Consider the following 27,223-nt stretch of genomic DNA (forward strand, 5'->3'; position numbering starts at 1 on the left):
TGGATGGTCCTCTGTGGATGGTCCTCTGTGGATGGTCCTCTGTGGATGGTCCTCTGTGGATGGTGCTCTGTGAATGGTCCTCTGTGGATGGTCCTCTGTGGATGGTGCTCTGTGGATGGTCCTCTGTGGATGGTCCTCTGTGGATGGTCCTCTGTGAATGGTGCTCTGTGGATGGTCCTCTGTGGATGGTGCTCTGTGGATGGTCCTCTGTGGATGGTCCTCTGTGGATGGTGCTCTGTGGATGGTCCTCTGTGGATGGTAATCTGTGGATGGTCCTCTGTGGATGGTAATCTGTAGATGGTGCTCTGTGGATGGTAATCTGTGGATGGTAATCTGTGGATGGTGCTCTGTGGATGGTAATCTGTGGATGGTGCTCTGTGGATGGTAATCTGTGGATGGTCCTCTGTGGGTGGTAATCTGTGGATGGTGCTCTGTGGATGGTAATCTGTGGATGGTAATCTGTGGATGGTGCTCTGTGGATGGTGCTCTGTGGATGGTAATCTGTGGATGGTAATCTGTGGATGGTGCTCTGTGGATGGTAATCTGTGGATGGTGCTCTGTGGATGGTGCTCTGTGGATGGTCCTCTGTAGATATGTTGATGACTGAAGGGAGGTCACAGTAGTGTACAGTGAAAGTCCTGGGTCAAGTTGTAGTGGTGGAACACATGTTGATGACAGTACTGAACAGAGACTGTCAATGTAGACACAGTCCAACTCATGTTGTAATATATTAACACATGTTGATTGTCCTGCAGATGGGCACCTTGGCTTGATGCCGCCATGTCACAAAACATGCACACAAACCAATGCCAGATTTTATTGAGATGTTTTGCTTTCATGGTGGCAGATGATGTTGAAACCATCTTTGTTGGTTCCCATGTCTCTGCACCATTCTGAAGGCTGATTTTCTTTCCTATGGACATCTGTATTGGCATGGATACATGCCTGGAAGGTTGATTCAATCTGATTCCTTTTGTAGAAAGAAATCAAAGTTTGCATAACTACTGCTATCTTTCCATCTCCAATTGAATTTGTCTGGTGTATTTGTCATGTAAATATCAATTGAATATGTATATCTGGTGCATTCTTCCATTGCAGCGAGCCAAGCGTTGACGGATTGGCTTCACATGGATGGAATGCGTCCCAAATGGGACCCTATTCCCTATATAGTGCACTACTTTTGGGGCCTGGTCAAAAGTAGTGCACTATTTAGGGAATAGGGTGCCATTTGGAACAGAGACATCCTGTTATCTGAGTAGCAGATGATGAGGAGGAAAACCTTGACAGAGGTTCAATCTCATGGACATTGGACCCTAGAATCCTCTTCCAGTGAATCACCTGGCACCTAATAGAATCTCCCCATCTATCGGCCCTTCATTGTTTCACAGCAAAATGAGCTCCACATGACAAGAAAGAAACATAAAAATGCATCATTTCATCTCTCTTTTTTTTGTGTTCCCTTCTCTTCACAGACGTCTTGCAGGCAACGATTTGACGCACTTTCCCAAAGGAGCATTCTCCGGCCTCTTCAATCTCAAAGTGCTGTAAGTAAACCTCTCCTACCGTGTCTTTCAACCATCTTTCACCCACCTCTTCCAAGGTGCGGACATCTTGTGGTGAGTCAATAGGTTCCAGGTCTCTCTCTCTCTCTCTGTCTCTCTCTCTGTCTCTCTCTCTCTCACTCACTCTGTCTCTCTCTCTCTGTCTCCGTCTCAAACCAGAGGCGATTATCTCTGTTTTCTCAGCAGAAGTGTTTTTACTGTGAGTTGACCTGAAGGTCATTGTTTCTCCTGCTACCTCTCAGTCTCCCCAGAAAGAGCCTTGGACAGGGATCAGATGATTCGCAGGAATCTTTAATTATGAAAATGTGCTGGTAATTTATAGTAATTGGTGTTAAAAGGGGTTAGTCTTAGGAAAGTATTGGAAAGCAATTTTGCCACTTTGAGAAAATTGCCTGAGAAGTGCTTTGTGGATGGATCGCCCTGTAAGGCCCTGGCTGTATCCCAAATGGCACCCTATTCCCTATATAGTGCACTACTCGTCAAAAGTAATGCACTATATAGGGGATAGGGTGCCTTTAGGAACAAAACCCAGTTCTACCTACAGCAGATAGGAGCTTCAGGGAGTTTCAGCTTCATGCTTCAGCCTTGTAGCCTCCCTGTCTGTCATGAAACCTCAAGGCATTCTGGAGATGAAAGGAGGGAGATCTGGGAAGGGGGGAGATCTGGGAAGGTGGGAGGAAAGGAGGGAGATCTGGGAAGGAGGGAGATCTGGGAAGGAGGAAGGAAAGGAGGGAGATCTGGGAAGAGGGAGATCTGGGAAGGTGGGAGGAAAGGAGGGAGATCTGGGAAGGAGGAAGGAAAGGAGGGAGATCTGGGAAGGAGGAAGGAAAGGAGGGAGATCTGGGAAGAGGGAGACCTGGGAAGGAGGGAGGAAAGGAGGGAGATCTGGGAAGGAGGGAGATCTGGGAAGGTGGGAGGAAAGGAGGGAGATCTGGGAAGAGGGAGATCTGGGAAGAGGGAGAAAGAAAGGGAGATCTGGGAAGAGGGAGGAAAGGAGGGAGATCTGGGAAGAGGGAGGAAAGGAGGGAGATCTGGGAAGGATGGAGGAAAGGAGGGAGATCTGGGAAGAGGGAGAAAGAAAGGGAGATCTGGGAAGGAGGGAGGAAAGGAGGGAGATCTGGGAAGAGGGAGAAAGAAAGGGAGATCTGGGAAGAGGGAGGAAAGGAGGGAGATCTGGGAAGGAGGGAGGACAGGAGGGAGATCTGGGAAGGAGGGAGGAAAGGAGGGAGATCTGGGAAGGAGGGAGGAAAGGAGGGAGATCTGGGAAGAGGGAGGATTCAGGGTGATACATCTCCATCAACATGTCAGTGCTACCCAGCTCTCTCTCTCTCTCTCTCTTTCTCTCTCTCTCTCTCTCTCTCTCTCTCTCTCTCTCTCTCTCTCTCTCTCTCTCTCTCTCTCTCTCCCCCTCTCTCTCTCTCTTTCTCTCTCTCTTTCTCTCTTTCTCTCTCTGACAAGGCCTTGACATGTCAAACTTTTTACAGTTGCTGACAGTTTTATATACGTTTCTTTGCTGACTAGAAAAATGAAATAAACATGTTATTTTGTGTGGTGGTGAGATAGTTGTCCTGTGACCCTTCTAACATCTGAGACCGTTGCTCCATTGGAAGACTCATACTGAACTCTTTGTTGTGGTGCCTCACTACGTACATTCATAAAATAACACCTCTTTGATATGAATACTATGGATAATCACTAGCAGTCCCTACAGTTGTAGAGTTTTATACCTAAATACACATGTTAAGGCTACAGGCAGGGTTTTAATTTATTACCCTGTACCAGAAACATCTGTGCCGGCAGTGCGGATCTCATAAAAGTTAATAAAAACCTGTTTGTGACATGCAGAACAAATGTCCAAGGTAAGTGCGCTTTGTAAAAGTAAATTTCCTGTGAAACGGCCAGTTTTTTTTATTTTTATGAAGCCGCAGCAGGAATATTGAACCTTATCATTTGTCACAATGAGATAATCTTGTCTGGTGTCTCTATGGGTTCGTTTCCTCTCTCTGTACAACCTTCTCTCCTTCTTCCTCTTGAAGACTTCAAAGAGATTTGTTGCGAGAGCGGCCCTTTTGTACTTCGTAACTTGTATAAAGGATGTACATCAAGCAACACGTACACTATATATACAAAAGTATGTGGACACCCCTTCAAATTAGTGGATTTGGCTATTGCTGACAGGTGTATGAAATCGAGCACACAGCCATGCGATCTCCATAGACAAACACTGGCAGTAGAATGACCTTACTGAAGAGCTCAGTGACTTTCAACGTGGCACCGTCATAGGATGCCACCTTTCCAACAAGTCAGTTCGTCAAATTTCTGCCCTGCTAGAGCTGCCCCGGTTTACTGTAAGTGCTGTTATTTTGAAGTGGAAACGTTTCTGAGCAACAACGGCTCAGCAGCGAAGTGGTAGGCCACACAATCTCACAGAACGGGACCGCCGAGTGCTGAAGCGTCTACCACCTAAAAATCGTCTGTCCTCGGTTGCAAGCTCACTACCGAGTTCCAAACTGCCTCTGGAAGCAACGTCAGCACAATAACTGTTCGTCGGGAGCTTAATGAAATGGGTTTCCATGGCGGAGCAGCCGCACACAAGCCTAAAATCACGATGCGCAATGCCAAGCGTCGGCTGGAGTGGTGTAAAGCTCGCTGCCATTGGACTCTTGAGCAGTGGAAATTAGTTCTCTGGGGTGATGAATCACGCATCACCATCTGGCATTCCGACGGTCGAAACTGGGTTTGGCGGATGCCAGGAGAATGCTACCTGCCCGAATGCATAGTGCCAACTGTAAAGTTTGGTGGATGAGGAATAATGGTCTGGGGCTGTTTTTCATGGTTCGGGCTAGGCCCCTTAGTTCCAGTGAAGGGAAATCTTAATGCCCCCCGTGCACAAAGCGAGGTCTGTACAGAAATGGTTTGTCGAGATTAGTGTGGAAGAACTTGACTGGCCTGCATAGAGCCCTGACCTTAACCCCATCGAACACCTTTGGGATGAATTGGAACGCCGACTGCGAGCCAGGCCTAATCGCCCAACATCAGTACCCGACCTCACTAATGCTCTTGTGTCCCCGCAGCAATGTTCCAACATATAGTGAAAAGAGTGGAGGCTCGTTTCCCGTGAGTTTGGAATGAAATGTGATGTGTCCACATACTTTTGGTAATGTAGTGTAATTTATCAATCTGGAAAAAAAGCTTTTTGTAGTTGAAAGGAGAAGAACATGAAAGATTTATAAAATGTAAAAGTTGATGTATATTCACTTTTTTTACCCCCCAAAGAATATTAGCGATAGCAGCTGGTCTGGTCTTCTCTTCAGAGGAATATAGATGTTTTGTTCTAGAAACCATTGTTTCATTTTCATTTCTCCTGGGATTGCGGTTACACATGCTACACTACCATTGTCCGAGGAATGCTTGTTGTGGTTACTGTCAAGAAGAGTTTGACATATACTGGACATCTGGGGAGAAGAGGAATGTGGTCAGATGGAGGAATGTGATACACTTTCACAGCCAATCAGATGAGCTCATGAAGTTATTTGTGTTTGTTTACATTCGCAGCTCGCTCAAACAGGGGAGAGAGAGACAGAGAGAGAGAGAGTGGGAGAGAGAGACACAGAGAGAGAGAGACGAGAGAGCGAGAGAGAGAGAGAGAGAGGCGAGAGAGAGAGAGAGAGAGAAGAGAGAGAAGTAGAGAGAGAGAGAGAGAGAGAGAGAGAGAGAGAGAGAGAGAGAGAGAGAGAGAGAAGAGAGAGAGAGAGAGAGAGGGAGAGAGAGAGAGAGAGAGAGAGAGAGAGAGAGAGAGAGAGAGAGAGAGAGAGAGAGAGAGAGAGAGAGAGAGAGAGAGAGGAAAAAGGGGGAGAGAGAGAGAGAGAGGGGAGAGAGGAGAGAGAGAGAGAGAGAGAGAGAGGAGAGAGAGAGAGAGAGAGAGAGAGAGAGAGAGAGAGAGAGAGAGAGAGAGAGAGAGAGAGAGAGAGAGAGAGAGAGAGAGAGAGAGAGAGAGAGAGAGAGAGAGAGAGAGAGAGCACATCTGCCTGAATTCCAACATGTTTGGGCACTGTCCACATCCGACGTTCTGCTGCCTGTGATCCTGTCTGTGTGTTCCTCAACTGTGGCTTGACAGACTACGGAACTCTGGATCAAGATTTAACACCCAGTTTGTTCATGTACAAACGGACAGTAGATTAGATGATGGAGTAACACAGTCCGGAGATGTTGTTTCCCAAGGGATTAGCGATATGATATTAGAATTTATACATATTTGTTGAAGTATTTTATTGTTTTACGGACAGTGACCGTCGGAAGTTAGAGAGAGAGAGACAGATATAGAGGGAGACAGAGAGTAGGGGCCGAGGCGGGATTCGTAACCCCGTCGCCGGTGTGTATAAGTGGTCCAGATTTGGCTGCGTTAACCCTACACCAAACTCCAGAACAGAATATTCTGGATGATCTGTGTGCATTAGGATATTCTATTTTATTCCATTTGTATCCTATGTTAATGATTCCACACATTACAGTAGGACAGGGTTCTTCAATTCCGGTCCTGGAGGGCCGAAACACCTCTGTTTTTCATCCTCTCCTTCTAATCAGGGGGCTAATTCAGACCTGGGACACCAGGTGAGTGCAATTAACTACCAGGTAGAAATAAAAAACAGAAGTGTTTCGGCCCTCCAGGACCGGAATTGGAGAACCCTGCAGTAGGACTATGCTGTGTTTTGTTCTGTGTTAGTTCTGCCTCAGTACTCTGACACTTAGATGACTATCCACTCATATAAACACAGAGTCTACCCTAAAGCTCAGGCTATATAAACACAGGGTCTACCCTAAAGCTCAGGCTATATAAACGCAGAGTCTACCCTAAAGCTCAGGCTATATAAACACAGAGTCTACCCTAAAGCTCAGGCTATATAAACACAGAGTCTACCCTAAAGCTCAGGCTATATAAACACAGAGTCTACCCTAAAGCTCAGGCTATATAAACACAGAGTCTACCCTAAAGCTCAGGCTATATAAACACAGAGTCTACCCTAAAGCTCAGGCTATATAAACACAGGAGTCTACCCTAAAGCTCAGGCTATATAAACACAGAGTCTACCCTAAAGCTCAGGCTATATAAACACAGGGTCTACCCTAAAGCTCAGGCTATATAAACACAGAGTCTACCCTAAAGCTCAGGCTATATAAACACAGAGTCTACCCTAAAGCTCAGGCTATATAAACACAGAGTCTACCCTAAAGCTCAGGCTATATAAACACAGAGTCTACCCTAAAGCTCAGGCTATATAAACACAGAGTCTACCCTAAAGCTCAGGCTATATAAACACAGAGTCTACCCTAAAGCTCAGGCTATATAAACACAGGGTCTACCCTAAAGCTCAGGCTATATAAACACAGAGTCTACCCTAAAGCTCAGGCTATATAAACACAGGGTCTACCCTAAAGCTCAGGCTATATAAACACAGAGTCTACCCTAAAGCTCAGGATATATAAACACAGAGTCTACCCTAAAGCTCAGGCTATATAAACACAGAGTCTACCCTAAAGCTCAGGCTATATAAACACAGAGTCTACCCTAAAGCTCAGGCTATATAAACACAGAGTCTACCCTAAAGCTCAGGTTATATAAACACAGAGTCTACCCTAAAGCTCAGGCTATATAAACACAGAGTCTACCCTAAAGCTCAGGCTATATAAACACAGAGTCTACCCTAAAGCTCAGGCTATATAAACACAGAGTCTACCCTAAAGCTCAGGCTATATAAACACAGAGTCTACCCTAAAGCTCAGGCTATATAAACACAGAGTCTACCCTAAAGCTCAGGCTATATAAACACAGAGTCTACCCTAAAGCTCAGGCTATATAAACACAGAGTCTACCCTAAAGCTCAGGCTATATAAACACAGAGTCTACCCTAAAGCTCAGGCTATATGAACACACAGTCTACCCTAAAGCTCAGGCTATATAAACACAGAGTCTACCCTAAAGCTCAGGCTATATAAACACAGAGTCTACCCTAAAGCTCAGGCTATATAAACACAGAGTCTACCCTAAAGCTCAGGCTATATAAACACAGAGTCTACCCTAAAGCTCAGGCTATATAAACACACAGTCTACCCTAAAGCTCAGGCTATATAAACACAGAGTCTACCCTAAAGCTCAGGCTATATAAACACAGAGTCTACCCTAAAGCTCAGGCTATATAAACACAGAGTCTACCCTAAAGCTCAGGCTATATAAACACAGAGTCTACCCTAAAGCTCAGGCTATATAAACACAGAGTCTACCCTAAAGCTCAGGCTATATAAACACAGTCTACCCTAAAGCTCAGGCTATATAAACACAGAGTCTACCCTAAAGCTCAGGCTATATAAACACAGAGTCTACCCTAAAGCTCAGGTTATATAAACACACAGTCTACCCTAAAGCTCAGGCTATATAAACACAGAGTCTACCCTAAAGCTCAGGCTATATAAACACAGAGTCTACCCTAAAGCTCAGGCTATATAAACACAGGGTCTACCCTAAAGCTCAGGCTATATAAACACAGGGTCTACCCTAAAGCTCAGGCTATATAAACACAGAGTCTACCCTAAAGCTCAGGCTATATAAACACAGGGTCTACCCTAAAGCTCAGGCTATATAAACACAGGGTCTACCCTAAAGCTCAGGCTATATAAACACAGAGTCTACCCTAAAGCTCAGGCTATATAAACACAGAGTCTACCCTAAAGCTCAGGCTATATAAACACAGAGTCTACCCTAAAGCTCAGGCTATATAAACACAGAGTCTACCCTAAAGCTCAGGCTATATAAACACAGAGTCTACCCTAAAGCTCAGGCCATATAAACACAGAGTCTACCCTAAAGCTCAGGCTATATAAACACAGAGTCTACCCTAAAGCTCAGGCTATATAAACACAGAGTCTACCCTAAAGCTCAGGCTATATAAACACAGAGTCTACCCTAAAGCTCAGGCTATATAAACACATAGTCTACCCTAAAGCTCAGGCTATATAAACACACAGTCTACCCTAAAGCTCAGGCTATATAAACACAGAGTCTACCCTAAAGCTCAGGCTATATAAACACAGAGTCTACCCTAAAGCTCAGGCTATATAAACACACAGTCTACCCTAAAGCTCAGGCTATATAAACACAGAGTCTACCCTAAAGCTCAGGCTATATAAACACAGGGTCTACCCTAAAGCTCAGGCTATATAAACACAGAGTCTACCCTAAAGCTCAGGCTATATAAACACAGAGTCTACCCTAAAGCTCAGGCTATATAAACACAGAGTCTACCCTAAAGCTCAGGCTATATAAACACAGAGTCTACCCTAAAGCTCAGGCTATATAAACACAGGGTCTACCCTAAAGCTCAGGCTATATAAACACAGAGTCTACCCTAAAGCTCAGGCTATATAAACACAGAGTCTACCCTAAAGCTCAGGCTATATAAACACAGGGTCTACCCTAAAGCTCAGGCTATATAAACACAGAGTCTACCCTAAAGCTCAGGCTATATAAACACAGAGTCTACCCTAAAGCTCAGGCTATATAAACACAGGGTCTACCCTAAAGCTCAGGCTATATAAACACAGAGTCTACCCTAAAGCTCAGGCTATATAAACACAGGGTCTACCCTAAAGCTCAGGCTATATAAACACAGAGTCTACCCTAAAGCTCAGGCTATATAAACACAGAGTCTACCCTAAAGCTCAGGCTATATAAACACAGGGTCTACCCTAAAGCTCAGGCTATATAAACACAGAGTCTACCCTAAAGCTCAGGCTATATAAACACAGAGTCTACCCTAAAGCTCAGGCTATATAAACACAGAGTCTACCCTAAAGCTCAGGCTATATAAACACAGAGTCTACCCTAAAGCTCAGGCTATATAAACACAGAGTCTACCCTAAAGCTCAGGCTATATAAACACAGAGTCTACCCTAAAGCTCAGGCTATATAAACACAGGGTCTACCCTAAAGCTCAGGCTATATAAACACAGAGTCTACCCTAAAGCTCAGGCTATATAAACACACAGTCTACCCTAAAGCTCAGGCTATATAAACACAGAGTCTACCCTAAAGCTCAGGCTATATAAACACAGAGTCTACCCTAAAGCTCAGGCTATATAAACACAGAGTCTACCCTAAAGCTCAGGCTATATAAACACAGAGTCTACCCTAAAGCTCAGGCTATATAAACACAGAGTCTACCCTAAAGCTCAGGCTATATAAACACAGAGTCTACCCTAAAGCTCAGGCTATATAAACACAGAGTCTACCCTAAAGCTCAGGCTATATAAACACAGAGTCTACCCTAAAGCTCAGGCTATATAAACACAGAGTCTACCCTAAAGCTCAGGCTATATAAACACAGAGTCTACCCTAAAGCTCAGGCTATATAAACACAGAGTCTACCCTAAAGCTCAGGCTATATAAACACAGAGTCTACCCTAAAGCTCAGGCTATATAAACACAGAGTCTACCCTAAAGCTCAGGCTATATAAACACAGGGTCTACCCTAAAGCTCAGGCTATATAAACACAGAGTCTACCCTAAAGCTCAGGCTATATAAACACAGGGTCTACCCTAAAGCTCAGGCTATATAAACACAGGGTCTACCCTAAAGCTCAGGCCATATAAACACAGAGTCTACCCTAAAGCTCAGGCTATATAAACACAGAGTCTACCCTAAAGCTCAGGCTATATAAACACAGAGTCTACCCTAAAGCTCAGGCTATATAAACACACAGTCTACCCTAAAGCTCAGGCTATATAAACACAGGGTCTACCCTAAAGCTCAGGCTATATAAACACAGAGTCTACCCTAAAGCTCAGGCTATATAAACACAGAGTCTACCCTAAAGCTCAGGCTATATAAACACAGAGTCTACCCTAAAGCTCAGGCTATATAAACACATAGTCTACCCTAAAGCTACAGTATAAAGGAAAAGACTCAGACCATACAAGCCAACGGATCTAAAAAGGTCTGTTTTCTGTGTCAGTGTCACCTCTCTCTGATAGATGTTACCTAAGTGGTAGAGAGCCTTTCAGGTGCACCATCAGTTTTCTTCCCCCTGCCCTGACGATCTCTTGTGTTTTATGTTCCAATGCAGGATGCTTCAGAACAACCAGCTACGACAGGTTCCAGGTGAAGCCCTTCAGAACCTCAGGAACCTCCATTCTCTGTGAGTATCTATCTACTTCCTCGTCCAACATCGCTGCTGCCCCGTCGAAATTAACGAAGCACCTTTTTCAGCTCACCTCACAATAGGAATGAGCTTCAACTCTCTCTCTCTCTCTCTCTCTCTCTGAATGCAATTCAATTGAAGGGCTTTATTGGCATGGGAAACGTATGTTAACATTGCCAAAGCAAGTGAAGTAGATAGTAAACAAAAGTGAAATAAACAATAAATATTAACAGTAAACATTACACTCAGAAGTTCCAAAAGAATAAAGACATTTCAAATGTCATATTATGTATATATACAGTATTGTAACAATGTGCAAATAGTTAAAGTACAAATGGGGAAAATAAATCAACATAAATATGGGTTGTATTTACAATGGTGTTTGTTCTTCACAGGTTGCTCTTTTCTTGTGGCAACAGGTCACACATATTGCTGCTGTGAAGGCACACTGTGGTATTTCACCCAATAGATATAGGAGTTTATCAAAATTGGCTTTGTTTTCGAATTCTTTGTGGATCTGTGTAATCTGAGGGAAATATGTGTCTCTAATATGGTCATACATTTGGCAGGAAGTTAGGAAGTGCAACTCAGTTTCCACCTAATTTTGTGGGCAGTGTGCTCATAGCCTGTCTTCTCTTGAGAGCCAGGTCTGCCTACGGCGGCCTTTCTCAATAGCAAGGCTATGCTCACTGAGTCTGTACATAGTCAAAGCTTTCCTTAAGTTTGGGTCAGTCACAGTGGTCAGTTATTCTGCCACTGTGTACTCTCTGTTTAGGGCCAAAGAGCATTCTAGTTCGCTCTGTTTTTTGGTTAATTCTTTCCAATGTGTCAAGTGTCACGATCGTTGAACGGAGTAGACCAAGGCGCATCGTGATGAGCGAACATACTTTATTATCTTTAGTGATAACAAGAACAAAACAATAAACGAACAACGTGACGTCCTAGGTTAAACAACCAACACGGAACAAACCAAACGGAACAAGATCCCACAACTACTGTGGGAAAACAGCCTGTATAAATATGGCTCCCAATCAGAGACAACCAGCAACAGCTGACACTCGTTGCCTCTGATTGGGAACCACTCTGGCCAACATAGAAATACAATACATATAATATACAACACAGAACAAGAACACATAGAATCTACACACCCTGGCTCAACATATAGAGTCCCCAGAGCCAGGGTGTGACAGTACCCCCCCCCAAAGGCGCGGACTGCGACCGCGCCTCAACATAAACCAAACAGGGGAGGGCTGGGTGGGCATTCCTCCTCGGAGGCGGTTCCGGCTCCGGGCTTGCCCACCACCCTCCAATAATCCCCCCGTAGCGCCCCTGGTCCGGTCTGGCCCCGCTGGCTGGAGCTGGACTGGACATCGTAGGAGCGGATTGCTTAAGCTCCGGTGTGGAGCAGGCACCGGTGACCCAGGCACGGGTTGTGCCGGACTGACGACGCACACCCCTGGCTTGGTGCGTGGAGCAGGAACGGGCCGGACCGGGCTGACGATGCGCACCCCTGGCTTGGTGCGTGGAGCAGCAACGGGCCGGACCGGGCTGACGATGCGCACTCCCTGGCTTGTGCGTGGAGCAGGAACGGGTCGGACCGGGCTGACGATGCAAACCCCTGGCTTGGTGCGTGGAGCAGCTACGGGCCGGACCGGGCTGACGATGCGCACCCCTGGCTTGGTGCGTGGAGCCGAACGGGCCGTACCGGCTGGACGATGCGCACCCCTGGCTTGGTGCGTGGAGCAGGAACGGGCCTTACCGGGCTGACGACTCGTACCCCTGGCTTGGTGCGTGGAGCAGGAACGGGCCTTACCGGGCTGACGACTCGTACCCCTGGCTTGGTGCGTGGAGCAGGAACGGGCCTTACCGGGCTGACGACTCGCACCCCTGGCTTGGTGCGAGTGGCAGGAACAGGCCGGGCCGGGCTGGCGACGCGCACCGTAGGCTTGGTGCGAGTGGCAGGAACAGGCCGGGCCGGGCTGGCGACGCGCACCATTGGCTTGGTGCGGGGAGCAGGAACAGGCCGGGCCGGGCTGGCGACGCGCACCGTAGGCTTGGTGCGAGGGGCAGGAACAGGCCGGGCCGGGCTGGCGACGCGCACCATCAATTTAGTGCGGGGAGCAGGAATGGGCCGGACCGGACTGGTGACGCACACCACTTGCTTGGTGTGAGGAGCGGGACTGGGTTTCGTCATAACCCTCCGCTCCCTCAGCTACCTACACAGTTCCTCTCGCCGTGCCTCTACTCTCACCTTCTCCCTTATCGCCTCCAGTAGCTCCACCCTCTGCACCACTAACTCCTGCTCCCTCTGCACCAATAGCCCCCTTAACCTGGTGGCCTCCTCACCTAACCTCCTAATACGCCCTGTAGCTGCCTCCTGCTGCCCCGTCGCCCATGCCGTGTGCCCCCCCCCCTAAAAATTTTTTTGGGTTGCCTCTCGTCCGTCCGACGACGACACTGTTGACGCCGTTGCTCCTCTCTCCGTCGCGCCTCTACCGTCTCCTTCCATGGACGGCGATCCATCCCGGCTGGATTTCCTCCCAGGTCCAGGACCCCTGCCCATCCATTATCTGCTCCCACGTCCAGGCTGCCTGCTCCTGGACACGCTGCTTGGTCCTGGTATGGTGGGATCTTCTGTCACGATCGTTGAACGGAGTAGACCAAGGCGCAGCGTGATGAGCGAACATACTTTATTATCTTTAGTAATAACAAGAACAAAACAATAAACGAACAACGTGACGTCCTAGGTTAAACAACCAACACGGAACAAACCAAACGGAACAAGATCCCACAACTACTGTGGGAAAACAGCCTGTATAAATATGGCTCCCAATCAGAGTAACCAGCAACAGCTGACACTCGTTGCCTCTGATTGGGAACCACTCTGGCCAACATAGAAATACAATACATAGAATATACAACACAGAACAAGAACACATAGAATCTACACACCCTGGCTCAACATATAGAGTCCCCAGAGCCAGGGTGTGACATCAAGTAATTTATCTTTTTAGTTTTCTCATGATTTAGTTGGGTCTAAATGTGTTGTTGTCCTGGGGCTCGGTGGGGTCTGTTTGTGTTTGTGAACAGAGCCCCAGGACCAGCTTGCTTAAGGTTTGGGAATCGCTTCCTTTTAAGTGGTTATAGAATTTAACGGCTCTTTTCTGGATTTTGATAATTAGCGGATATCGGCCTAATTCTGCTCTGCATGCATTATTTGGTGTTTTTCGTTGTACACTGAGGATATTTTTGCAGAATTCTGCATGCAGTCTCAATTTGGTGTTTTCCCATTTTGTGAATTCTTGGTTGGTGAGCGGACCCCAGACCTCACAACCATAAAGGGCAATGGGTTCTATAACTGAATCAATAATTTTTAGCCAGATCCTAATTGGTATGTCGAATTTTATGTTCCTTTTGATGGCATAGAAGGCCCTTCTTGCCTTGTCTCTCTGATCATTCACAGCTTTGTGGAAGTTACCTGTGGCGCTGATGTTTAGGCTGAGCTATGTATCGTTTTTTGTGTGCTCTAGGGCAACTAGATGGAATTTGTATTTGTGGTCCTGGCAACTGGACCTTTTTTGGAACACCATTATTTTTGTCTTACTGAGATTCACTGTCAGGGCCCAGGTCTAACAGAATCTGGGCAGAAGATATAGGTGCTGCTGTAGGCCCTCCTTGGTTGGTGACAGAAGCACCAGATCATCAGCAAACAGTAAACATTTTACTTCAGATTCTAGTAGGGTGAAGCCGGGTGCTGCAGACTGTTCTAGTGCCCTCGCCAATTCGTTGATATATACAGTGGGGAGAACAAGTATTTGATACACTGCCGATTTTGCATGTTTTCCTACTTACAAAGCATGTAGAGGTCTGTCATTTTTATCATAGGTACACTTCAACTGTGAGAGACGGAATCTAAAACAAAAATCCAGAAAATCACATTGTATGATTTTTAAGTAAATAATTTGCATTTTATTGCATGACATAAGTATTTGATCACCTACCAACCAGTAAGAATTCCGGCTCTCACAGACATGTTCGTTTTTCTTTAAGAAGCCCTCCTGTTCTCCACTCATTACCTGTATTAACTGCACCTGTTTGAACTCGTTACCTGTATAAAAGACACCTGTCCACACACTCAATTAAACAGACTCCAACCTCTCCACAATGGCCAAGACCAGAGAGCTGTGTAAGGACATCAGGGATAAAATTGTAGACCTGCACAAGGCTGGGATGGGCTACAGGACAATAGGCAAGCAGCTTGGTGAGAAGGCAACAACTGTTGGCGCAATTACTAGAAAATGGAAGAAGTTCAAGATGACGGTCAATCACCCTCGGTCTGAGGCTTCATGCAAGATCTCACCTCGTGGGGCATCAATGATCATGAGGAAGGTGAGGGATCAGCCCAGAACTACACGGCAGGATCTGGTCAATGACCTGAAGAGAGCTGGGACCATAGTCTCAAAGAAAACCATTAGTAACACACTACGCCGTCATGGATTAAAATCCTGCAGCGCACGCAAGGTCCCCCTGCTCAAGCCAGCGCATGTCCAGGCCCGTCTGAAGTTTGCCAATGACCATCTGGATGATCCAGAGGAGGAATGGGAGAAGATTATGTGGTCTGATGAGACAAAAATAGAGCTTTTTGGTCTAAACTCCACTCGCCGTGTTTGGAGGAAGAAGAAGGATGAGTACAACCCCAAGAACACCATCCCAACCGTGAAGCATGGAGGTGGAAACATCATTCTTTGGGGATGCTTTTCTGCAAAGGGGACAGGACGACTGCACCGTATTGAGGGGAGGATGGATGGGGCCATGTATCGCGAGATCTTGGCCAACAACCTCCTTCCCTCAGTAAGATCATTGAAGATGGGTCGTGGCTGGGTCTTCCAGCATGACAACGACCCGAAACACACAGCCAGGGCAACTAAGGAGTGGCTCCGTAAGAAGCATCTCAAGGTCCTGGAGTGGCCTAGCCAGTCTCCAGACCTGAACCCAATAGAAAATCTTTGGAGGGAGCTGAAACTCCGTATTGCCAAACGACAGCCCTGAAACCTGAAGGATCTGGAGAAGGTCTGTATGGAGGAGGGGGCCAAAATCCCTGCTGCAGTGTGTGCAAACCTGGTCAAGACCTACAGGAAACGTATGATCTCTGTAATTGCAAACAAAGGTTTCTGTACCAAATATTAAGTTCTGCTTTTCTGATGTATCAAATACTTATGTCATGCAATAAAATGCAAATTAATTACTTAAAAATCATACAATGTGATTTTCTGGATTTTTGTTTTACATTCCGTCTCTCACAGTTGAAGTGTACCTATGATAAAAATGTCAGACCTCTACATGCTTTGTAAGTAGGAAAACCTGTAAAATCGGCAGTGTATCAAATACTTGTTCTCCCCACTGTATGTTGAAAAGGGTGGGGCTTAAGCTGCATCCATGTCTCACCCCACGGCCCTGTGGAAAGAAATGTGTGTGTTTTTGCCATTTTTAACCGCACACTTGTTGTTTGTGTACATGGATTTTATCATGTCTAATGTTTTTCCCCCAACACCACTTTCCATGAAGTTGTATAGCAGACCCTCATACGAAATTGAGTCAAAAGCTTTTTTGAAATCAACAAAGCATGAGAAGGCTTTGCCTTTGTTTTGGTTTGTTTGTTTGTCAATTAGCGTGTGCAGAGTGAATACGTGGTCTGTCATATAGTAATTTGGTAAAAAGCCAATTTAACATTGCTCAGTACATTGGTTTCACTGAGGAAATGTACGAGTCTGCTGTTAATGATAATGCAGAGGATTTTCTCAAGGTTTCTGTTGACGAATATTTCCCACGGTAGTTATTGGGGTCAAATTTGTCTCCACTTTTGTGGATTGGGGTGATCAGTCCTTGGTTCCAAATATTGAGGAAGATATCAGAGCTAAGGATGATGTTAAAAAGTTTAAGTATAGCCAATTTGAATTTGTGGTCTGTATATTTTATCATTTCATTGAGGATACCATCAACACCACAGGCCTTTTTGGGTTGGAGGGTTTGTATTTTGTCCTGTAGTTCATTCAATGTAATTGGAGAATCCAGTGGGTTCTGGTAGTCTTTAATAGTTGATTCTAAGATTTGTATTTGATCATGTATATGTTTTTGCTGTTTGTTCTTTGTTATAAGGCCAACAAGTTTGGAGAAGTGGTTTACCCATACATCTCCGTTTTGGATGGATAACCCTTCAGGTTTGGAGAAGTGGTTTACCCATACATCTCCGTTTTGGATAGATAACCCTTCAGGTTTGGAGAAGTGGTTTACCCATACATCTCTGTTTTGGATAGATAACCCTTCAGGTTTGGAGAAGTGGTTTACCCATACATCTCCGTTTTGGATAGATAACCCTTCAGGTTTGGAGAAGTGGTTTACCCATACATCTCCGTTTTGGATGGATAACCCTTCAGGTTTGGAGAAGTGGTTTACCCATACATCTCCGTTTTGGATAGATAACCCTTCAGGTTTGGAGAAGTGGTTTACCCATACATCTCCGTTTTGGATAGATAACCCTTCATGTTGTTGTTTATTTAGTGTATTTCCAATTTTCCCAGAAGTGTTTTTAAGTCTATAGATTCTTCAATTACATTGAGCTGATTTCTGACGTGTGCAGTTCCTTCTTTTTCCGTAGTGTATTTCTGCATTGTTTTAGTGATTTTTTAAAAACCTTTTATTTAACCTTTAGTGATTCGCCATAGTGAAGGCGTAGGCTCAGGTTTTCTGGGTCTCTATGTTTGTGGTTGGATAGGTTTCTCAATTTCTTTCTTAGGTTTTTGCATTCTACATCAAACCATTTGTCATTGTTGTTAATTTTCTTAGGTTTTCTGTTTGAAATGTTTTGATTTGATAGGGAAGCTGAGAGGTCAAATATACTGTTTAGGTTTTCTACTGCCAAGTTTACACCTTCACTATTACAGTGGAACGTTTTGTCCAGGAAGTTGTCTAGAATGGATTGAATTTGTTGTTTCCTAATTGTTTTTTGGTAGGTTTCAACACTACTTTCCTTCCATCTATAGCAGATCTTCATATTATTCAGTTCCTTTGGCTTTGATGCCTCATGATTGAGTATTGCTCTGTTCAAGTAGGCTGTGATTTTGCTTTGATCTTTCTCTCTCTCTCTCTCTCGCTCTCTCTCTCTCTCTCTCCTCTTTCTCCTCTCACCTCTCCTCTCTTTCTCTCTCCTCTCCTCTCTTTCTCCTCTCTCTTTCTCCTCTCTCTCTATCTTTCTCCTCTCTCTCTTCTATCTTTCTGCTCTCTCTCTATCCGTCCCCTGTCTATCCTTGACTTTTTCTTCTCCTTTTAAAGAAATCTCCAGGCAACTAGAGGCCATCTCCACGTTCGGTCTCAGCAACAATTACTGTGTTTTTTATCAGGCTCTCACTCTCTCTCCCTCTCCATAAATGGCCTGGACTGTTAATTACCATATGAAACGGGGCTGGGGGACGGGAATGGGGCCTTGGTCCCGGGGACTGATGGGGTTGGAGGGGTGGGAGAGGTTTGTGTGAAATGGGGGTGGGGTACAGGGGGAGTTGGAATAGAGAGTCTAAATCCATGTGGGCCCATAGAGAGAGCATTATCTTTGATCAGTGGTGAAAGTAGGAGAGCTGAATGCAGATTGTCTTTCACTGGAGTCCAGCTGGAATCTGTATCCCTTCTCTTCTCTTTACCTTTCTGTCTTTTTTTCTCCAAATGCATGTGGAATATCAGTCTAAGATCACATTCATTAATAAGCATTGTCCCATACGGCGTCTGTCTCTCTCAGAGCAGGTTGGCAGGGAGAACAGAGCAGCTGTTGTTCACCTCAACAGGTCTGAATGCGTGTTGTACAGACAGAGTTGGTCCCAAATGGTACACTAGGGGCTCTGGTCATAGGGCCCTGGTCCAAAGCAGTGCACTATAAAGGGAATAGGGTGCCATTTGGGATCAGACAGTATCTTCAGTAACAGTGGTCTTCAGTAAGAGTTAATGGACAGCTCCTTTTGGGCTCTTTTGTTTCCTAAATGTTGCCTCCGGAGCGAAGGGTGCGAGTCGGAGGGGCAGGAGAAGGTTGAAAGGATGGGGATGGGTGCCTCAACTTTTAAGAAATAAAAGACCCACTATAAATCTTTCCTTCCTCTGAGGGACAGTTGGTTATCAGAAGAAGGCAGTTGGTTGCGCTGCTGTGCAGATGCTCTCTCAGTTTCCCTTCAATGGCGTTTTGGGTCCTCTGAATATTTGGTGTCCTCTGAACAAAGTATTTGAAATAATAAACCAATAAAATCAGAGAGAAGATGATGACATTCACTCAACCATAATTTAATTGCTGTATCTTAGTACAGTTACACACACATCGAAACAATGAATTGAACGGTGTATAACTGGCCCGATAAAATTTCCATTTGCTGATGTATCTTTCTCCGAGAGGTTGTTGAAAGAGTTATGTTGGGGAGCGTCCGCGGGCTGCTAGGGTGGAGGACTGCAAAACACCTTTTCAGCCACGCAGGACTGACACAGAACACAGAACCAGTGAATTGAGAGACAAGAATGGCTGCCTCAATTGACCTTTCAGCTTTTCTATGGGCTGTGGGAGAGGTTACAGAGCCAGGGAGGAGGGGCAGGGAGAGGATTACAGAATCCCCTTTCAACCCGACGACAAACAAGACTGACATCTCAGGTCACTGTTCCAGTCAGGCTTCGGCTGGGCGGGGCTGGGTGGGGCGGAGGAGCGGGGGTAGCTCTCCACCAGGTAGCTCTCCTCTCTTATTGTCTCAGACCGGAGACAGGAGCAGACAACAGGCAGTGGGTTGGAACGAGCGTTTGTCTCCTCAGACAATGTGTCTGTTTTTGGTCTGAAAGCGGTATTGTTTAGGTGCAGGATAATTACAGACAGTGACTGGCTCCTGACTGACTGACTCTTTAAAGGAAGACAACCTGACGTTCATACGGGAGACAGGCAGGCAGACAGACAGAGAGGCAGGCAGGCAGGCAGACAGGCAGGCAGGCAGGCAGGCAGACAGGCAGACAGGCAGACAGGCAGGCAGACAGGCAGACAGGCAGGCAGACAGGCAGGCAGGCAGGCAGACAGGCAGGCAGGCAGGCAGACAGACAGACAGAGAGGCAAACTGACAGACAGGCAGGCAGGCAGGCAGACAGACAGGCAAACTGACAGACAGGCAGGCAGGCAGACAGACAGAGAGGCAAACTGACAGACAGGCAGGCAGGCAGACAGACAGGAGTCTTGTGCTCTCTGATCATCAGATCAGACCAGACCACACCAGATCAGACAAGACCAGATCAGACCAGAGAAGACCAGACCAGACCTTATCAGACCAGACCAGATCAGACCAGAGAAGACCAGACCAGAGCGTAGTGGCTGGCTGCGTCTGTCTGTCTCTGCCAGGTTTAGATCACAGAGCTGGGTCTCTGCAGGAAACGTCAATATAAAATGACTCCCATTCTTCTGAGACAAGCATGGACCTCCTGGCTCGGAGATGTGTCGCCCCCCTTCTCCTCCCCTTCCCCCTTCTCCTCCCCCTCCCCCCTTCTCCTCCCCCTCCCCCCTTCTCCTCCCCTCCTCCATTCTCCTCCCTCTCCTCCATTCTCCTCCCCCTCCTCCCTTCTCCTCCCCCTCCTCCGTTTTCCTCCCCCTCCATTCTCCTCCCCCTCCATTCTCCTCCCCCCCTCCTCCCTTCTCCTCCTCCCTTCTCCTCCCCTCCCCCTTCACCTCCCTTCTCCTCCCCTCCCCATTCTCCTCTCTTCTCCTCCTCCTCCCTTCTCCCCTCCCTCCCCCATTCTCCTCCCTTCTCCTCCCTTCTCCTCCCCCTCCTCCCTTCTCCTCCCCCTTCTCCCTTCCTCCCCCCTCCACAAATATACATCTACATCTTAGAACTCTCCAGAGCTCTCCGTGATGGCCGAAATGTGATCCGCACCATATTTACTAAACACGCTTCTGTCAACAATTCAAAGTGAAAATACACAAATAGCGTAAATGAACTTGAGAGACAGGAAAATAGCTAAATACTTAGCCATGTGTATCAGTGGAATGACTTCTTCTCTGCTCCCTCACGCAGTGTGTGTGTGGTCAGGACCCCCCCAACTCCGTACACACACGATGTGATCTGGAATCAACCACCCAAGGACGTTGTGTGTGGGTGAGAGGGTGCTGGAGGGTTCAAGGCTAGGTGTTATTCTGCAGTTAATGAGAGCTGCCTGTCACTCACCCTGCAGTGTGTTAATGAGAGCTGCCTGTCACTCACCCTGCAGTGTGTTAATGAGAGCTGCCTGTCACTCACCCTGCAGTGTGTTAATGAGAGCTGCCTGTCACTCACCCTGCAGTGTGTTAATGAGAGCTGCCTGTCACTCACCCCTGCAGTGTGTTAATGAGAGCTGCCTGTCACTCACCCTGCAGTGTGTTAATGAGAGCTGCCTGTCACTCACCCTGCAGTGTGTTAATGAGAGCTGCCTGTTACTCACCCTGCAGTGTGTTAATGAGAGCTGCCTGTCACTCACCCTGCAGTGTGTTAATGAGAGCTGCCTGTCACTCACCCTGCAGTGTGTTAATGAGAGCTGCCTGTCACTCACCCTGCAGTGTGTTAATGAGAGCTGCCTGTCACTCACCCTGCAGTGTGTTAATGAGAGCTGCCTGTCACTCACCCTGCAGTGTGTTAATGAGAGCTGCCTGTCACTCACCCTGCAGTGTGTTAATGAGAGCTGTAAGCAGGCGGACCACTCCTGAACATCCCACCCCACCCCACCCCCAACCTCACTCCTTCCCCCGCCTCCCTCCCTCTCCAATCAACCCCTGCTCTTCTCTGCTCTCCTCCCCTCTCAGCCATTCCAACAGCCCGGCAGATGTGCCCCTCCTTGGGGAATTTTGATTGGATGAAGCGGAGTCTAAAGTTTCCACTCGGACCACCTTGTGAGCCAGAGTTATGAGGAGGGCGCTTCACTTTCCCTCTCCTCATCCTCCCCGTCCGTCCACCTCCGACGGAAGCCCCTCTGCTATATAAAGAGAAATAAACCTGAACAATATCCTCTTATATTCCAAATAGCGCAGTCATATAATATATACAGGTGATATTATAGTCTGTGAGCTCCACTATTTAACATGGATTCCGTCTCCTTCTTGGAGTGAACAAATGCAATGTCAATAGCCTCTATATAACAAATAGCCCAACTGAATACTTTATAGGTGATATAACAGCCAATCAGCTTTACAGTCTCTTGTTCCCGCTCCTCTTCCTGAATGAGTTGTATCTAATTGAAGAGAGACTAATTTAGGTTCCCTGGCCACTGTTGGGGTTTGCTGTAATTTGGGGAAAATGTAACTGTTTGGAGCCAGAGGCTAAAAGAGCCTGAGTCGGGGAAATGATCTCAGCCATGCAAACAGTTCCATGAGCCACACACACACACACAGACACACGCACACGGGTCAGGAGAGGCTCATCTCATCATTGCACTGCCGGTGGTCAATGTTGTTGTTTACGAAGATTGACGCTGAGCATAGCTCTAGACACAGAGGAAGAAATGCCTGGAGAGAGAGAGAAGGAGACAGAGAGAGAAGGAAGACAGAGAGAGAAGGAGACAGAGAGAAGGAGAGGGAGGGAGGGAGGGAGGGAGGGAGGGAGGGAGGGAGGGAGGGAGGGAGGGAGGGAGGGAGGGAAGGAGGGAAGGAAGGAGGGAGGGGAGGGAGGGAAAAAAACAAGATGCAGAAAATCTCAACTATAGTGGTGACGCAATGCAGCTGCTGCGCAAGGCTTTTTAAAGAGTGTGTCGATTAAAACGTCCTGGCTTTTCTGAAGTGGTTGTCTTTTCATTTGAGTAGTGGCCCCCCTGGCCCTCAGAGCTACCCTCCTCTCCTCTCCTCTTTGTTGAAATGGGTCCCAGGCAGACACTTGAGTCGTAATTGAGGCTCCAACACCGATTCTCTCTCTGCTATGCCAGAAGGAGACTAACTTTTCAAAGCCCCGTGCCAACCAAGGCGTTTTTTACGGCCCTGGCCAGTCCAGGAAAGGATTAGTGAACAATGCCTTTATCTATCCCTCTGCTTTAATGCAGAGGGCCTTTGAAATCTGCCGACACCAGGTTTGTGAAAATACTGGAGAGGAGATAGTGGATGAGTCCCAAATGGCACCCTATTCCCTACACAGTGCACTACTTTTGACCAGAGCCCAAACGTCCCTGATCAAAAGTAATGCGCTAATAAGGGACTAGTGTGCCGTTTGGGATGCAACCTGGGAGAGAGAGAGCGAGAGAGGAGATATTGGGTAGGAAGGATTGGTCCTAATTAGTTACCTTTGTGTTCAGTGTGAAGGGAGGACAGAGGAAAACAGATCAGCGGTAGTGTAGGGAGGACAGAGGAAAACAGATCAGCGGTAGTGTAGGGAGGACAGAGGAAAACAGATCAGCGTTAGTGTAGGGAGGACAGAGGAAAACAGATCAGCGGTAGTGTAGGGAGGACAGAGGAAAACAGATCAGCGGTAGGGTAGGGAGGACAGAGGAAAACAGATCAGCGGTAGTGAAGGGAGGACAGAGGAAAACAGATCAGCGGTAGTGTAGGGAGGACAGAGGAAAACAGATCAGCGGTAGTGTAGGGAGGACAGAGGAAAACAGATCAGCGGTAGTGTAGGGAGGACAGAGGAAAACAGATCAGCGGTAGTGTAGGGAGGACAGAGGAAAACAGATCAGCGGTAGTGTAGGGAGGACAGAGGAAAACAGATCAGCGGTAGTGAAGGGAGGACAGAGGAAAACAGATCAGCGGTAGTGTAGGGAGGACAGAGGAAAACAGATCAGCGGTAGTGTAGGGAGGACAGAGGAAAACAGATCAGCGGTAGTGTAGGGAGGACAGAGGAAAACAGATCAGCGGTAGTGTAGGGAGGACAGAGGAAAACAGATCAGCGGTAGGGTAGGGAGGACAGAGGAAAACAGATCAGCGGTAGTGTAGGGAGGACAGAGGAAAACAGATCAGCGGTAGGGTAGGGAGGACAGAGGAAAACAGATCAGCGGTAGTGTAGGGAGGACAGAGGAAAACAGATCAGCGGTAGTGTAGGGAGGACAGAGGAAAACAGATCAGCGGTAGTGTAGGGAGGACAGAGGAACACAGATCAGCGGTAGTGAAGGGAGGACAGAGGAAAACAGATCAGCGGTAGTGTAGGGAGGACAGAGGAAAACAGATCAGCGGTAGTGAAGGGAGGACAGAGGAAAACAGATCAGCGGTAGTGTAGGGAGGACAGAGGAAAACAGATCAGCGGTAGTGAAGGGAGGACAGAGGAAAACAGATCAGCGGTAGTGTAGGGAGGACAGAGGAAAACAGATCAGCGGTAGTGTAGGGAGGACAGAGGAAAACAGATCAGCGGTAGTGTAGGGAGGACAGAGGAAAACAGATCAGCGGTAGTGTAGGGAGGACAGAGGAAAACAGATCAGCGGTAGTGTAGGGAGGACAGAGGAAAACAGATCAGCGGTAGTGTAGGGAGGACAGAGGAAAACAGATCAGCGGGAGGTCCGTTTGGCTGAGCTTTTTCATTTGTGGCAGATTACACACGGCTGACTAGGATAGGAACTAATTTCTTCTTCTTCTTCTTTATGGGGTTTTAATATTATTATTATTAGGAATATTAGTGTGTTTAAACTGTGGGTTAGCCTTGGAGGGTACAGGGCAGGGCTGCTGCATCCTTCCTGAAGCACTTTGTTGATAGAACCTCGTCTTGTTTGGAAAGAGGGCCGTGCACCTCTCCATTCATCCCACTGTCACTGTGTAACACCCTCCATGTGATTCAGAATGCACACACACACACACACACACACACACACATGCAAGCACGCACGCGCACACACACACACACACACACACACACATGCAAGCACGCACGCACACACACACACTTGACAGTCAACTTCATAATGAACGACTGTCCATTCTGTTTAGTCTTGCTGATCTGGGCGTTTCTTTAATGTATTTTTCCTGGGCTGTCTCGTAAATACTCCACAGTGAGAAACCAGCGCTTACAAAAATAGAAATGGGAAATGGCTGTATATAACTGTATATATGCTGTATATAACTGTATATATGCTGTATATAACTGTATATATGCTGTATATAGGCTGTATATATGCTGTATATAACTGTATATAGGCTGTATATAACTGTATATAGGCTCTATATAACCGTATATAGGCTGTATATAACTGTATATAGGCTGTATATAACTGTATATAGGCTGTATATAACTGTATATAGGCTGTATATAACTGTATATAACCGTATATAGGCTGTATATAACTGTATATAGGCTGTATATAACTGTATATAGGCTCTATATAACTGTATATAGGCTGTATATAACTGTATATAACTGTATATAACTGTATATAACTGTATATAACTGTATATAGGCTGTATATAACTGTATATAGGCTCTATATAACTGTATATAGGCTGTATATAACTGTATATAGGCTCTATATAACTGTATATAGGCTCTATATAACTGTATATAGGCTGTATATAACTGTATATAACTGTATAAAGGCTGTATATAACTGTATATAGGCTGTATATAACTGTATATAACTGTATATAACTGTATATAGGCTCTATATAACTGTATATAACTGTATATAACTGTATATAGGCTTTTAAAGGGATTTGAAGTCGGCCAGACGTAGAAGACCCAAGGTATCAGTCAGAGTGGTGAATATATATACAGTGCTATGAAAAAGTATTTGCCCCCTTTCTAATTTTCTCTACTTTTGCATATTTGTGATACTGAATGTTATCAGATCTTCAACCAAAACCTAATATTAGATAAAGGGAACATAAGTGAACACATAACACAACAATTACATATTTATTTCATAAACAAAGTTATGCAACACCCAATTCCCCTGTGTGAAAAAGTAATTGCCCCCTTACACTCAATAACTGGTTGTGCCACCTTTAGCTGCAATGACTCCAACCAAATGCTTCCTGTAGTTGTTGATCAGTCTCTCACGTCGCTGTGGAGGAATTTTGGCCCACTCTTCCATGCAGAACTGCTTTAACTCAGTGACGTGTGTGTTTTCAAGCATGAACTGCTCGTTTCAAGTCCTGCCACAACATCTCAATTGAGATTAGGTCTGGACTTTGACTAGGCCATTCCAAAACTTCAAATTTGTTGCTTTTTAGCAATTTTCATGTAGACTTGATTGTGTGTTTTGGATCATTGTCTTGCTGCATGACCCAGCTGCGCTTCAGCTTCAGCTCACAGACGGATGGTCTGACATTCTCCTGTATAATTCTCTGATACAGAGCAGAATTCATGGTTCCTTCTATTAAGGCAAGTCGTCCAGGTCCTGAGGCAGCAAAGCATCCCCAAAGCATCACACCACCACCACTATGCTTGACCTTTGGTATGATGTTCTTACTGTGGAATGCAGAGTTTGGTTTTCGCCAGGCATAATGGGACCCATCTCGTCCAAAAAGTTGACTCAAGTTTGCCAAAAAGCACCTGGATGATCATCAAGACTCTTGGAAGAACGTTCTATGGACAGATTGTTCAAAAGTATAACTTTTTGGACGACATGGTTCCAGTAATGCCTGGCGAAAACCAAACTCTGCATTCCACAGTAAGAACATCATACCAAAGGTCAAGCATGGTGGTGGTGGTGTGATGGTTTGGGGATGCATGCAGCAAGACAATGATCCAAAACACACAATCAAGTCTACATGAAAATTGCTAAAAAGCAACAAATTGGAAGTTTTGGAATGGCCTAGTCAAAGTCCAGACCTAATCCCAATTGAGATGTTGTGGCAGGACTTGAAACGAGCAGTTCATGCTTGAAAATCCACACGTCACTGAGTTAAAGCAGTTCTGCATGGAAGAGTGGGCCAAAATTCCTCCACAGCGACGTGAGAGACTGATCAACAACTACAGGAAGCATTTGGTTGGAGTCATTGCAGCTAAAGGTGGCACAACCAGTTATTGAGTGTAATGGGGGCAATTACTTTTTCACACAGGGGAATTGGGTGTTGCATAACTTTGTTTATGAAATAAATACATAATATATATATATATATATAGCATCTGTAGTGATGGGAGAGAGGGGCATGACACACACACACACACACACACACACACACACACAGCTACATCTCTTTGGCTATTATCCCACCGCTGGCATCCATACATAGCCCAGGCCAAGCCAAAACGTTCCCCTCTCAACAACACCCAGGTGAAACCTTGAATGAATGAATAAAGTTCTGCTCAGTTCCCCGTAACTGAGGAACACACACTGTGTTAGTCTGGGTCAGACCTACTCCCGCTGGGGAGACGTGATGGACAGATCGTGTGTGAGATGGTTGAGATTCAGACGGCGTGATGAGGGGCCCTAAGACACCTCACTGCTCTTTAATCAAAATCTCATCAGACGAAACCCTGCAGGGTGGTCCTCTGCTTACATTACCTGGAGGCTTTTCCTATTATTTT

At 46.2% G+C, this 27,223-nt stretch overlaps 1 protein-coding gene across 1 annotated transcript in view; it reads left to right on the forward strand.

The window, feature by feature from the left end:
• The first annotated feature begins 1,425 nt into the window (after window positions 1-1,425).
• LOC121553389 (leucine-rich repeat-containing G-protein coupled receptor 5-like) overlaps window positions 1,426-27,223 on the forward strand; it is a 62,918-nt gene continuing 37,120 nt past the window's right edge. The window contains exons 1-2 of the mRNA XM_045219150.1: window positions 1,426-1,544; window positions 10,680-10,751. Of these exons, the coding sequence (XP_045075085.1) occupies window positions 1,426-1,544; window positions 10,680-10,751 (191 nt within the window). The remainder of the gene's footprint in view (window positions 1,545-10,679; window positions 10,752-27,223) is intronic.

The sequence above is a fragment of the Coregonus clupeaformis genome, unplaced genomic scaffold, assembly GCF_020615455.1.
Source record: "Coregonus clupeaformis isolate EN_2021a unplaced genomic scaffold, ASM2061545v1 scaf2097, whole genome shotgun sequence".
NCBI classification, from domain to species: domain Eukaryota; kingdom Metazoa; phylum Chordata; class Actinopteri; order Salmoniformes; family Salmonidae; genus Coregonus; species Coregonus clupeaformis.